Raw genomic sequence first — 14,191 nt, forward strand, 5'->3', positions numbered from 1 at the left:
ATAAGTAAATGTCAGTGTCGCAATATGATCCCAGGACACATATACACTTGTAACTCTGTAAAGAATAATAACAATAGAAATAATGATGTTTATAAATGGACTTATATGTACATATGCAGCTTTGATTCATTCTTAGGCCTCCGCTATCTATCCTTCAATAACGTCATCTAAATTGTTTTCGAGTGTTCCCAGCCTACTCGTCTGCTTATGTATCTTGGCACTCATTTGACTCTTCACCACATGTAATTCTTCTGGATTATCATTTTGCCACTCTCTGAGCTTATAAGTTTGACCGCTTAAATCCCAATATATCCCACGACATGTGGTATATATACCATGCCTACCTTCATATAAGGGATATACACAAACGCAAAACGCACTAATGAATATCCAAATTATCATGACAACAACCCAACCAGTGAAAAACCTTTTACTGAAAATATAATGTGTACCATACATAGGCATGGGCCAAACAACCAGAAATGCTAATGCGAAAAATATACATAGAAAATACGCAATTTTTAAACCTTTAGCTAATTCTTGTTTTTCTTCTTCTAATTCTCTTTGTGCAACCGTGGGATTTACATCCTCCAAAATACTACTCATTATAGTCCTCACAGCTTGTATTTTATCATTATTATTATTAGTATAATCAGCATCATTTGTAACATCATTTTTCAACGATTTCGAAGAGGATGACACAGATTCTATATCTTGGACTACTATACCATCGATATCTTCTAAATCTTTAGCAATTTCTTCAGTTTCATCAACCCTACTAATAGTTTTCAATATTTCCCAATCAAAATTCTGTGGTTTGAAAACATAAGTTAAAATAGGAATGAAAATGCCAGGTGATAACAAGGCAACAACATTACCAGCAATCATTGGATAATCCATGAACGTAGTATCAATAGTTAGATTTGTAAATAACGATTTAGTACAAACTAACCACGACATAATTGCTAATCCAGTCCCTAAAATCGGTGAAATAATAGCAGCATGAATATTCTGTTGTTTCCAACATAATGTCAATATGACAGGTAGCACAGCACTTGAGATGATAATACCCATAATCTCATATAAATAACCAACACTCACTCCGCCAGCATTAAGTCCAACTGCAAACGCACTCATTGCTACACCGAAGAAAATACATGCTCCATGTGATGATAAGATCAATTGTTTCCCTGTTGCTTTGGGGTTAATGTAAATTCTGTAGATATCATATGTAAACACTGATGAAACGGCTATTAATTCAGCTGACATGGCAGATGTGATAGCCATGAAAACCATCAACAATGTCGCAACAGCACCACCTTTACCCAACACAGTAATAGCTGCTGCAGGTAAAACTAATCCAGCTGTTACTTGGGATGATGATAAGGGATCAGGATAAGTGGGGAAATTTGGTAATGTTTCCACAGCAAGACATGCAAACCCCATAGTCAATGAAACTAAACATGGGATTGAAAACCATGAAAGACCGCCCATAACGTATCCTGGCATACTTGCTGCTGGTGATGCAGAAATTGCCTTATTCCAATATCCATTATCTAAAAATACTGTACCAAAATTACCAACCAAATTAATAACAAGGAAAATCCCTGAAGTTCTTGATGACATGGTCATATATTCACCACCTGCATTACCCGCGACTGGATGTCTCTTGGCTGCTTCTCTAACTAAATCATAAACTTTACCTGGGGAACCTAATACATCACCTGTAGCAAACACTTTGAAGGCAAATATCATGACAATAATAATGATAACAATAGTATGCAAATAATCAGTTAAAAAAGTGGCTTTAATACCTCCAAATAAAGTGTAAATAATAACACCAACAGGTAGTAAGAAACATGCTGCAGTGGCACTCATTCCAGTGATATCACTAAACACAGCGGATCCCGAGGTCAATAGCATTGCAGTAACTAAAATATTAGTAGCTAAAGCATAAAAAAGGAAACAAATATGACCGTATTTCCCATAACGAGCTCTTACAATTTCTAAATAAGTATGTGCATTAGGAGCCTTTTGTTTAGTCTTAATGGCAATGATAGCGAATGCGATAATTTGGAAACATGCTCCGGCGCTATAGCTATATCCACCAAACATACCACCGGTATATTGTTTGGAGACTGAGGTTAGCAAGGTGGAGCACCAAATCCAACTTGATACTACTGCTGCGGCAACAAGTCCTGTTTTCACTGATCTACCTGCTGTAGAGAATTCTTCGGCAGATATTATTTCCTTTTGATAACGACGTAACATGTATGTCACTAGGACCATACCAAAAGCAAATACTGCACCGAGACCTAAGATGATTGCGTAGCCTGCACCTTGTGGTAAGATTGGTTTAAATTCACCCATATCTTTTTTCCTCTGTTATTAAAAAATAGTTATTATGATACGATTTAGCGTCGTTTTTTTCCCAATTGAATAATTTTTGTGTTGTCGTGCTTAATTACGAGCTGACTAGAATCAGAAATTGGCTTAAGAGGATACTCTATTTCGACACCAAAAGATGAGATCTTATATATACATTTTAATCATCTTATGAAGAGCGTCGAAATTTTTGGTGTAGCCGTTCTGTAGTAGTAGATCCATTACTACTTTAGACATCTCTATGATTCATTTTTTTTATAGATAAATTTAGTACAATAAAGGGAATCATCTAGCATTGATAAGATCTTGCAAAAACTGATTATAAATTGAATTTCCTACGTCTTTGGAATGCTTCAGGATCTTATCCATAGATAAAGTATTATATAGATAAGAATTTCAAGATAAGATTGTTACGGTATGCCCGTACGCAGAGTCAATACGCCCTTAAAAGAAAAAAATCAGTCTGTGCGTTTTGCTCTTAGCGAGCCTCAAACTAGTAAGGAAAACAAGACAAGCTTTATCAATTCTTTTAGTTCTCCCCCTCATTCAAATGTAAAAGAGGCCATTGGCTAGTTACTTCAGAATTACCTCTTCAAATAATAACTCTTTATGACATAAGGATTATAAGATGATAGAAATGTGTTCATAGTTTATAATCTAGAGGTATAGCAAAAGTGAGTATATAGGATATTAGATGAAACAAAAACTATCCTATTTTTTGTTTGCTTAGTACCAAATAGATTATCATCATTGAGGTAAGAGGTGGACAGGTATGAAACCAATTTTTTATATCTAATCACACCCTAAGTTCTTCTTGATGTAAAGTTAGTTTACATATATTTGCATATTATCTGAACCCCGATTTAGGATTTAGCCGCCCAAACAAAAGATAGTCACAAAATTTTACTTGAACACCCGTACATTCTTTTAATAAAAAAAATAAAAAAGATGGAAAAAGTGAAAACGTAAACTAAACTGACAGCGAAATGTCAACAAAGCTCTGGGACTCTGCTTCAGGCGCGCATGCAACTACACACTAGCTGATGGAACAATGACTGAAAGATGAGGTTTAAAACATTCAATCTTCCAAGGTTAGCCAGAAATTCTTGTAAGACAATTGGAAAAGAGAACCAAGAACTCATAAAAAGGTATATTACAATGTCTGATTTCCAAAAAGAAAAGGTCGAAGAACAAGAAGCTCCTCAAATCATCAAGATTAGAATCACTTTAACTTCCACCAAAGTTAAGCAATTAGAAAATGTTTCCAACAACATTGTCTTGAATGCTGAACAACATAACTTGGTCAAGAAGGGTCCAGTCAGATTACCAACCAAGGTTTTGAAGATTTCTACCAGAAAGACTCCAAATGGTGAAGGTTCTAAGACCTGGGAAACTTACGAAATGAGAATCCACAAGAGATACATCGATTTGGAAGCTCCAGTTAACATTGTTAAGAGAATCACTCAAATCACTATCGAACCTGGTGTCGATGTCGAAGTTGTTGTCGCCAGCAACTAAGATGTTTTTGTCTAATTTATGACTGACACTTTATCGTAATTTTTTTGTTTATTCTCTATTATAATATTATTTTCTTCATAATTCCGTTGTGAAAAACACCTTTGCATTTGTTAAATAGAGGCTCTCTATACGCAATCACTTTCATATCTTTGTTCAATTTTTGTTTGGAACATATGAATAACCCACTCTAGGTAAACACAGTTTTCTTAATATACCTCTGTCTTACTATCAGTGGTTAAACTCGCATGATAAAAAATATATCAATTCTTTTTGTTATTCATGTTTTCTTACAAAAATGGCAAATAAATGATTGTACCATATATAATATCTATTTGATTTATAATAAAGAACTTTTACAGTGGAACCCATTATCTTTTTCTTTTCTTTCATATAGACGTTTTTACTGACCTCCCTCCATGCTGCTCTTACTTTCAGATGCGTGTGACATGTGCATTCAAGGAAAGTTACGTAGTATATGGAGAACCAAGTAAACATTCAATGGATGATATGTCACTAACATTTAAACAATAAAATCTGAATATTTTATTTTTACACGTACATGATTACGTGGGTTACTTGATTTAATACATAGGCTAGTGTATAGATTAAAAATATGATTGAATTGAGAGGAACACTGAATCTTTCAGGGAAATACATAATAGCTGGAAAAAAAGTTCTGCTTTTATGAAGGAAGCACTTTCATTTTTGGAACTTTTGGTAAGAGCTTGAGATTGCGAACAAATCGGTGGATATTAAAGTCTGGCCGTTGCAGGGTACCTCGTAAAGTGTGTAACTCAAAGGAAGCACGCCATATAGACCATCTAAGTTTGTTGAAGTTTGTGGCGACCATGCTTTCAATGTTTCCCTCAGCATCCTAATATCTAGGGATAGAGAGGAAACGACGACAATTTTCCTATCACTACTGTACAATCTCTTTCACCAAAAAAGATGGTAAATAAACGTCGCGGTAATTTAGAAAAGAACAATCCAAAATCAAGAACATATATTAAGGATAGAAATCAGCCACTATGGCTGATAATTATATGGAGGCTCATGGGATTGTACAGTGGAACATAAAAACCAACCAACATCAACTGCAAGTTCCTTCGACAACTGTTTCATTATTTCCCGTATCGATTAGTTGGACCAGAATTTTCAAAGATGTTATCGAAAAGGCTTCATACAAATGTATTTCCATAGCTCCTGATTTGCACTCCATGTAATCTAAACCAAAATCCTGATGCAATTATCAAGGGAAGCTTCAGCATATTCCGATCAATACTTTAATCTCTTCCTCACATGATTGGAAGTAGCTGTGAATAATAGGAAAGTTCCCAGGATGTTTCTCAATTATAGTCATTATTTCTATCAACTCTTGTTAAATTTTCGTTGTCGTCTTATCCCGAGAGCTTCGAAGTCTTACCATGTCATCGAACTCCCACTATAATTTATGGCTTTGATACATGGTTCAGATCTTTCTGAAAGAGTACGAGATAATGAAACGGTTGTAAATAAATAAAAATATTCAAAAACACCTTGAGGAGAGCTCTGTTTGTGTAATTGTTCAGCCTGTGAGTAACCTTGAAAGCAGTCCTGTTAAAACCCTTAAAGGTGATAAGTATACAAAACCCTACTTTTAAATAATTACATACGCCCAGATGTAGAGCAATCTCGCGGTGAAAATTTTCTTCATCTTCCGCTAAAACAATACGCGGCTAAGGCGTCGACCTATATAAAAGAACAAGTATCTGAAGGAAGAGTTGTCATTCTATTTTATTTTATTACAAGTTCTAAATGCCTTTTATTTACAAGTCTTTGCTAATTATTAAGTTCGTCTCAACAGATCAGTAAAGGAAAAGAAGCGTTTTGTGGATCAGCTCTAAAATATAGGTATATTCTAGTTATGATCGTTGTTTTTGTTTATGATGAGAAAACGTCCTTAGAGACAATGCTATAAACCCAGCTCTTCGATTTATTTTTAATAGAAATGAGAGGAATTTTTTGTCAAACGCTCTGAGATCAAACAAAAACCATCAAATCTTGCTTAATTCATTTATTTCTTTATCTTTTCTTTCCTTTTGTTGCCTTGAATAATGCTATATCATTGTCTTGTATAATATATTGTTTGCCAACACGGTGAATGAAACTCTTAGATTTCAAGTATGATTCATTATAAGGCATTTTTGTACCGAGCAAATCGAGATAGTGGATTATATCCGCATTGATAAACGTGTCTTCTAAATCTGTATGAATTATACCTGCTGCTTCTTTTGCGGTAGATCCCTTTCGAAGATTCCATTCTCGAACTTCCAAGGGACCGCATGTGAAAAAACTTATTAAATCAAGAGCTTTCTTCATTTCTTGAATTATTAATGGCATTGATGATGTCATGTCACATTCAGAAATTCTGTCTATATACTCTTTACCTACTTGATTTTTGCAATAGTCTTGAAATCCTTCTTCATTATTCGCGTCCATATACTCAATATATTTCGTTTCATATTCAGCACTAATTGTTATTACTTTATCACCTGAAGAATATTCATCTGCCCAATCAACTACACCTTTTTCGAACGGTACTTCTTTAATTGGTCGTAGTAAAAAATCTCTGGGACTAGTATTTAGTAGAATTATAGTAGGTTTGGCCGTTAAGAAATGATGCTTATTGATAATATCAACCTCCTCTTTAGTCCAATCATCTTTATAATGGATGATTTTCTTCCCAGAATATAAATGTTGTTCTAGTCCATTTAAAAGCTTAATTTCTTCATTAACCTTCTGATACTGTAAGGATTTCTTCTTGATTGCCTTTGTTTGTAAATGACTCACTGCATTTTCTAAATATTCTAGATCTTTTAAGATCAATTCATCTTGAACAATAGCTAAATCTCTCACGGGATCAATCGTCCTCTCCACATGTTCGACATCATCCTTAATGAAACCTCGAACTAAATGGAAAATCCCATCCACAAATCTAATATCATTCAAAAATTTGTTACCTAATCCATTCCCTTGAGATGCACCTCTAATTAACCCAGCAATATCAGTCACTGTTAAAGTAGATTTAATAGTCTTAGAACTATTATATATCTGTTGTAATTGAGTCAGCTTATCATTCGGTATCTGTATTAGACATTCTTCTGGATTTATCGTTGCAAATGGATAATTGGCAGGATTACTTAGTTTTGAGTTCGTTATGGCTTGGAAAAATGTGGATTTACCAATATTTGCTAATCCAACTATACCACTTGTTAAATTATTTGATGGTCTGCCTAAAATGTGTTTCGAGATATGTGACATCTTCTATTCGTTCTGTTACTTCCTTGTAACAAGTTTCGTTCGTTATATACATATAAAGGAAGGTACGTATTTTTAAATTTTCTCGAAGGAACGTTTTAAAATCATAAATTGCAGTATATAAAGCTAATGTATGACCGTGTTTATGCATAAGGCATTTAGTTACTATTTGTCTATTAATTGGATTATGCTTTATATTTTATATATTGTCTATAAATCATGCAAGGAATTATAGTGCTCACCCAATGCATATGTATGTTTATAATAAACTAATTTCAATTCAGGATTAGTACCTTGTTCATTCACCTTATGAGTAGCTCTACCACTCATTAGAATACTAATAGGACAATCGAAAACTTTTGATAAAGCTAATATTTCAATTTCACCACCCCATTTAGCGGTTGTTTCCATTTCTTTGGTATATTCGTCGATATCTTTCAAACTCATAGTAGATTCATCGAATAAATATGGGATAAAATCATTTTTATTTTCACGAATATAGTCACAAGCAAGTTTTCTCAGTTTATAAACATCCAAATCTTTATATTTAGGATTATCTTTCTCCGTTATGTTTTTTTTATGACGTATTTGTAATTGATCTAAAATAGAAGCAAACAAACAATGACCATCAGGTTGAATATCAAACTCTTTAACTTTATTTAGTTGGTATAAGTGATTCAATGAATCTTGTTCGATTTTTTTCAAATCAGGTTGCTTTGATGCTTCTAATCTAGCTTCTTCTTTCATTCTCGCTATTTCTGCATCTCTTTTTGCTAATTTCTCCTTCTGTCTATTACGACGTTTCTTTGGTTGTTGATTTAGTGCAGGTGTGGCCGTATCATCTTTCTTAGTTTTTTCTTCCTCTCCTGCTGATAATTTCAACTGTTCAAGCAATTTTTCAGGCGTTATTTCATCTTCCTCGAATTCAACCTTATCAATTTCATCAATCATATTATTTTGTGACTTCCATTCTTTAATTTCGTTTGAATGTTTCAACTCTAAACTCTCTTGTAATTCAATACATTTCGAATTAACTTGTTTTCTTTGAGATTTCGTAGCTTGCTTCTTCATCCCTGTGATTTGATTTTGTAAATCTTTCTTTTCTTTACGATGTCTTGATAAAAGTTCCTCCATTTTTTTTTTTTTCTAATATTACTAGCTTCTTTGTTTGTCAGTCTGTTAAAGAGAATAAACCGTAATGACGTGAAAAAATGGTGTTCATGTAATATACAGAAATAAGCAAAAAGTTGACGTCTTCAGTTCATTATAAGAGGTAAGCTATAGATTTATTGAATAACAAAGTTACCGCTAATATTGAAACTTCTTCGAAGTATTGGAAGCCAAGAACCGAGAAAAAAGGAAAATAAATGTGCCATAGAAAAATATAGTTTTGGGGCGAGCGGGGAATTGAACCCCGGGCCACCCGCATATTTTAGAATTTTGAAAATCCCAAAGCGGGTATCATACCACTAGACCACACGCCCTAATTTAATGAAATCTGTAAAATATGATTTGGATATAGTTTTGAATCTTGATTTTCTGACGAGAAGACTATAAGACTCTTATGAAATGTATGATTTTGTTTCTCTCTTCTTATATAGTATAAAATGATAACTAATAAAAGATATAAAGTAACGACTAAAATGTTTCTAATTCCAGCTCGACCCTTAGTCCTTTTATATCTTTCAAAATTATTTTATCTAATCGCTTGCCCGTCATAGTTAGCTTAGATAATCAACGAGCTTATTTAATCATATTTCGTTCTGGAACGTTTGATAATTTGGGGATCATATTGTATCATAGACGTACTCCTTAATCTTGTGTTACTCCTTATGTTATCCTGTTTCATTGTAATGCACTGTGTTACTAAAAATAGGAGTAGGATAAAGATTGGATAGGACAATAATAGAATGGTAATAGAATGTGAATAGGGATAGGATAGAAATACAGGAGATAAAGTAAAGTTAGTAGTATCTTACTTACATTAGCTCCTAATTAGTTTCTCCACATAATTACGGCTTATGATAATGATGATAAAGTAATAACTTGGTAAGTCAAATAAATTCTAGAAGTTCATATAATATCTCGTTGAAGTCATGCATGCATAAAACAAAATTCGTAATCATGAACACCGCTCTCAAAGTCCTTTCGACTAGGTGCTCCGCAGGACACTCTAATACTTGTAGGTTTGATTAGGAGAGACTAATCCAGCACACCTGAGTAAACACTCAGCAAAACCATACAACTTAACCGACCCAATACATAACTTTTGTACGCATGGCCGGCCGAAACCGTAGACGTGGCTGCAATCAAAAACAATCTTAATAATAATAAGATAACACTTGCATGGCATTCGACTTAATTCAACAAACGATATTCAATTATAATTCAATAAACGTTATACAGCTACAAACATGTATGGTGCATAACATAGTTCGGGTCATTACTTCGAACCTGGTGAACTTCATAATAATAATTCTTGACTTGCTTTTCTAAAACGACTCATAACATCATGACAGTAATTACTCAAATAATAATAAATAAACATACTTCTTTGTGAAACTTTGGCATGACGCCAACAGTTCGTAATCCTAATCGGATATCTTACAAATCGTTCTATCTTTCCTCTTATCTCGTTAGCCGTAAACAAAATACCTAGTCACATGCTTTTAAAACAAGAACATTCGGAGAGAAATACAATTTTGATTGTTCTCCAGTTAATGTTATTTTTGGGCGAACAGATTATCTGTCAACCGTTCGGGAAATACCACGCCGTGGGGGAAAAGGGCCTCGGAACACAATGAACCGAATGTTTCGGGTTATTTCTTCGAGGAACACCGATTTCAGGTAGAAACTCCAGAAGGAACAACTCTTCAAACAAGGAACCCTTGTATGATTGCATTAATTTACGATGACCTGATTTACTGAGACAAGTGCGTGGCTCCATGGTGGCTACCTCAATACGTACAAAGATACCTAAACAGCTTCCTGAATTCGTACTAGGATAATCATTCATCAAAAAGATAAAAGGATGAGTTTTTTAAGGACTATATAAATATATGGGGTCATGTTTCAAATGCTGATGGTAAAGAAGTTTCGATTCTATCGGCTAAATCTAACTTGTTTCCAGTGAGAAAGGCTTTTTTTGCTACTTAACCAGGATCATCTATTCATCTAAATGAGTCGAACTTCGTTATTCATTTCTCCAATAATTCCACATCGTGCTAAATTAAATGATACGATGAATATGAGCAATTCAAATAATGAACCAACTTCTCCTAAATCATTAACAGAGACAAGTAAGAAGAGAAGTAAAGTATCTAGAGCATGTGATCAATGTCACAAGAGAAGGATAAGATGTAATTATAACAAAGTGACAAATATGTGTGCTGGTTGTAAGCGGATCGGAGAACATTGTCTTTTCACAAGAATCCCATTGAAAAGAGGTCCTGTCAAAGGTTATACAAAATCAAGAAGAAATAGTAGCTTAAGTAGTGATGGATCATCATCAGCTTTCAACACGATTAACCAATTATCGAGAGTCATATCTCTAAATGATTCAATTCAATTACCACCATTGAATGTTACCAATAAACTGACCACACAACAACCGTTATCATATCCCGTTATACAACAACTGCCAACTGCCCAGGTAAGTGTTATTCAGCAACAGCAACAGCAACAGCAACAGCAACAGCAACAGCAACAGCAACAGCAACAGCAACAGCAACAGCAACAGCAACAACCTTTCTGGAAAGTTCCTTATCGTGATATTACTTCCCAATATAGAGATTCGACTTTGAATAATAACAATAATAAGATTATTATACCAAGTGAAAAACAACTTTATCCAATGGAACAAAATTATCCAATAAGTAATGGTAATTATAATACTAATTATAATGTTATGAGGCAACAAAGTTTAGGGACTAATATCAATTCGTATAGCAATAGTTTACAACAACAACAACAACAACAACAAATTAAGAGTGATCATTACCAAAATGCAATCCCAAGAAAATTATCCTCTAATATATCACCAAGAACTGGGTCATCTCCATCTTCTGCATCATCTTCATCAAATTCTCCAACTTCTGCAACAATATATCCATGTTTTGGAAAAGATCAACAATTATTATTATTATCTTCTTCTTCTCCATCTTCAACTATTTATCCGTATTCTCAATTTAATAAAAGGAAAGAAAATAATAATATACCTAAAAAGGCAGCAACTAGAGTAACTAGATCCTCATTACCAAATGCGATTGTCTCCACGTCATATGAACCAACAAGCAATAATAAATTAGTGATAGCAAATGAAAAAGAAGAAATATCCAAAACGTTGAGTAAGGAAAGATTAATCACACAACGGCAGCAAGAATTGAGCCATAACGGTAACGATAGTATGAATAACAATTCGAACTCGAACTCGAATCCAGAACGTTTGATTAATGAGTATTACAAATTAATTCATATTGAATTACCAATCATACCAATGAACGAATCCACTTTTAAATCCATGATATTACCACATCTTCTTAAAACTGCGTCCTCTTCATCCTCTTCTGTATTGAATGTTGCAAGGACGATCAATGAATGTTTTATAAGTTCATTAGAATTATTATTATCTCACACGGAACATGATGATATGATAAAATACATGATGAATATATTTGAAAAATTATTACAAATCTACCCTAATGTATCATCGTCATCATCATCATCGTCATCATCGTCATCATCATCATCATCATCATCATCATCATCATCATCATCATTATGTGGTGATGATGAAGATGATGAATTGTCGTGGGTTAATAAATTATTATTTGTAAATAGTTTAATCATTTTGAATTATTTGAATATGTTGATAGGATTCATTAGTACGATATTATTAGGGATGAGTTTAAGTTTATTCAATGGGTTGAAATTAAATCATCATCATCATCATCATCATCATCATGGTCATGGTGTTGTTGACAAGGACGGAATGGGGAAAAAAATACAATATGATAAAATAATGAAACGTTGTTATGTTTTAATTATATTTTTCGATTGTTTACAATGTTTTGATGATGTTGATATATGTAAATTTTCCAATCATAAAATTTCAAAAGATGTCATTATGAATGTATTCATTGATGATGATAATGATGATTTGACTGAAGGGGTGTCTCTGTTGAATGATAAATTACGATTATTTTGTTTAATTAATGATATAACGAATGAAAGAAACAAGAGTATGTTATTATTTGGATCCATATTGGATGATCAAGAGAATCGCATTTGGTTACCGGATTTCGAACATAATAATGATGATGATAATAATAAAGAAGAAGAAAGAGAAGGAGAAAAGGGAAAGAACAATGTTATTGAATATTTCCAAAATGTTCTTATTATTAAACAATATTTAATGAAATCGTTACTATCATTAAAGGAAAATAGTTTTGATTCCCGAGGTCAAAATAATAAAAAATTTAAAGATATATCAAGTAAGTTATGTTCAATAATTTCTCAAATTGTTAAAATATTACAAATTTATGAAGGTGATATTATTGCCAAAGGGAGAAAAATAAACGATAATACTAGGAAATATTTTTTCTTCCGTCATTTAATTATTCAAGAAATAATTAAATTGATTGATTCAATAAAATATATGCCATCAGTTTTAATTAGTAAATTACTAATGAAAGATGGGAACCGCCAAGGAATTGATGATGATGATGATGCTGATCAAGAAAAAGAAGAACATAATTCTATAATTGTGAAATTGTCTAACTCTATGAATGATATGGTTCAAATCACTGCTTTTTTAAGCGACAAAATATATCAAGACGAATGGATTGGAAAGGGAAGGGGGAAAGATACGAAAAAACAAGAGAATAATGATATTGTAAAAGCTGTTGATGATATAAGTAGGTTCATCAATACTGGAATGGAATTATCAAGGTAATAAGATACATATATAGATTCTACGTACGCACACTATAGACTAAACGACGCCCTTATTTGCATGATCATTGCTATTGAATAATTGTTATTCATGTATTTGTTAGTTGAGAATTCTTGAATGCGAGAGGGAGGGGGGAGCAGGAATAATTATTTACTTATTTAGCCGAAAGTTCGGTAGGCCTTAACAGAGACTCTATGATAGATGGTAGGGGGGGGGGGGGTCCGGCAGGATGAGCAAATAAGTAAGTAAGTAATCACCCGATGTTGGTAGACCACCTGCATTGGACTAGACAGTGTCTTTCCCGAAGGGGTAATTGAAATTGTCCTTCAGTTCTGAGAACATTTGGTGTTAAAAGCAACAAGGGGTACTTACGTAGGTAGGCAGCTGCATGCATGATTCCGTGCCCCCACTTGTTTTGTTTTGCTTCGTTTTGCTTTGTTTCCTTTCCCCCCCTTATTTTCTGTTTATGTGGTTGTTTGTTTTCTGTATTTCTGGATTTGGGAATTTTGAGGATTGCCGCCCGCTGTTGCAAACCCAAGCTTTGCTGCTGCTATTGTTCGCCCCCCCCCCCCCTCGGAAAAACATTGGGGGAGGCCAAGGGGAGCGGGATGGGGAGGGGGGCAATCAAGAATGAGATTCCAAAAATAACATGGTGTTGATCAGGGTAACCCCCTTGTTCTTGACCCTGGTCTATTCCACACTGAGAACTACGCATGTACGTACGTACGTACGCGTAGCGCGTTACACAAAATAAAATGAAGTAAATTTCGTTGTAGCTGTTTGTTGTTTGTTGTTTGTTGTTGTTGTTTGTTTGTTTGTTTGTTTGCTGTCGAGACCAGGCCAAGCGAGGGGAGGGAGGGGAGGGACTGCTAACGTTAGTGACAGAACTCAACTGAACTGAACTGAACTGACAACAAAGTTACGCTTACTTACTTACTATATAAGCAACTAACTTGTAGAAATCTTGTGATTTACTACAATTTCCTTCCCCTTTTCTTGATTACATGCTATTTCTCTCTCTCTCTCTCTCTCTCTCTC

General features: G+C 33.9%; 5 protein-coding genes and 1 non-coding gene across 6 annotated transcripts; 2 read left to right on the forward strand and 4 right to left on the reverse strand.

The window, feature by feature from the left end:
* Positions 1-147: 147 nt before the first annotated feature.
* Positions 148-2,370, reverse strand: DUR3 (Dur3p; the record flags this gene model as incomplete). Its single annotated transcript, XM_003668393.1, has 1 exon — positions 148-2,370. The coding sequence occupies one exon, from the start codon at positions 2,368-2,370 to the stop codon at positions 148-150; it is 2,223 nt and encodes a 740-aa protein (XP_003668441.1).
* Positions 2,371-3,447: 1,077 nt separating this feature from the next.
* RPS20 (40S ribosomal uS10 domain-containing protein) lies at positions 3,448-3,903 on the forward strand (the record flags this gene model as incomplete). The annotated part of the gene is made up of 1 exon (XM_003668394.1): positions 3,448-3,903. One exon carries the CDS (start codon positions 3,448-3,450, stop codon positions 3,901-3,903), a length of 456 nt encoding a protein of 151 aa, XP_003668442.1.
* A 2,061-nt stretch (positions 3,904-5,964) lies between these two features.
* On the reverse strand, positions 5,965-7,203 carry YLF2 (Ylf2p; the record flags this gene model as incomplete). The annotated part of the gene is made up of 1 exon (XM_003668395.1): positions 5,965-7,203. The coding sequence occupies one exon, from the start codon at positions 7,201-7,203 to the stop codon at positions 5,965-5,967; it is 1,239 nt and encodes a 412-aa protein (XP_003668443.1).
* A 207-nt stretch (positions 7,204-7,410) lies between these two features.
* Positions 7,411-8,334, reverse strand: OTU2 (deubiquitinase OTU2; the record flags this gene model as incomplete). The annotated part of the gene is made up of 1 exon (XM_003668396.1): positions 7,411-8,334. One exon carries the CDS (start codon positions 8,332-8,334, stop codon positions 7,411-7,413), a length of 924 nt encoding a protein of 307 aa, XP_003668444.1.
* Positions 8,335-8,592: 258 nt separating this feature from the next.
* Positions 8,593-8,648, reverse strand: NDAI0Btrna12P. Its single transcript is given in 2 exon segments — positions 8,593-8,629; positions 8,593-8,648. It is a non-coding gene; the product is annotated as a tRNA-Pro (tRNA).
* A 1,730-nt stretch (positions 8,649-10,378) lies between these two features.
* NDAI0B01680 (Zn(II)2Cys6 transcription factor domain-containing protein) lies at positions 10,379-13,153 on the forward strand (the record flags this gene model as incomplete). The annotated part of the gene is made up of 1 exon (XM_003668397.1): positions 10,379-13,153. The coding sequence occupies one exon, from the start codon at positions 10,379-10,381 to the stop codon at positions 13,151-13,153; it is 2,775 nt and encodes a 924-aa protein (XP_003668445.1).
* Between the last annotated feature and the right edge of the window lie 1,038 nt (positions 13,154-14,191).

Source organism: Naumovozyma dairenensis, chromosome 2 (genome assembly GCF_000227115.2).
Source record: "Naumovozyma dairenensis CBS 421 chromosome 2, complete genome".
Lineage (NCBI taxonomy): Eukaryota > Fungi > Ascomycota > Saccharomycetes > Saccharomycetales > Saccharomycetaceae > Naumovozyma > Naumovozyma dairenensis.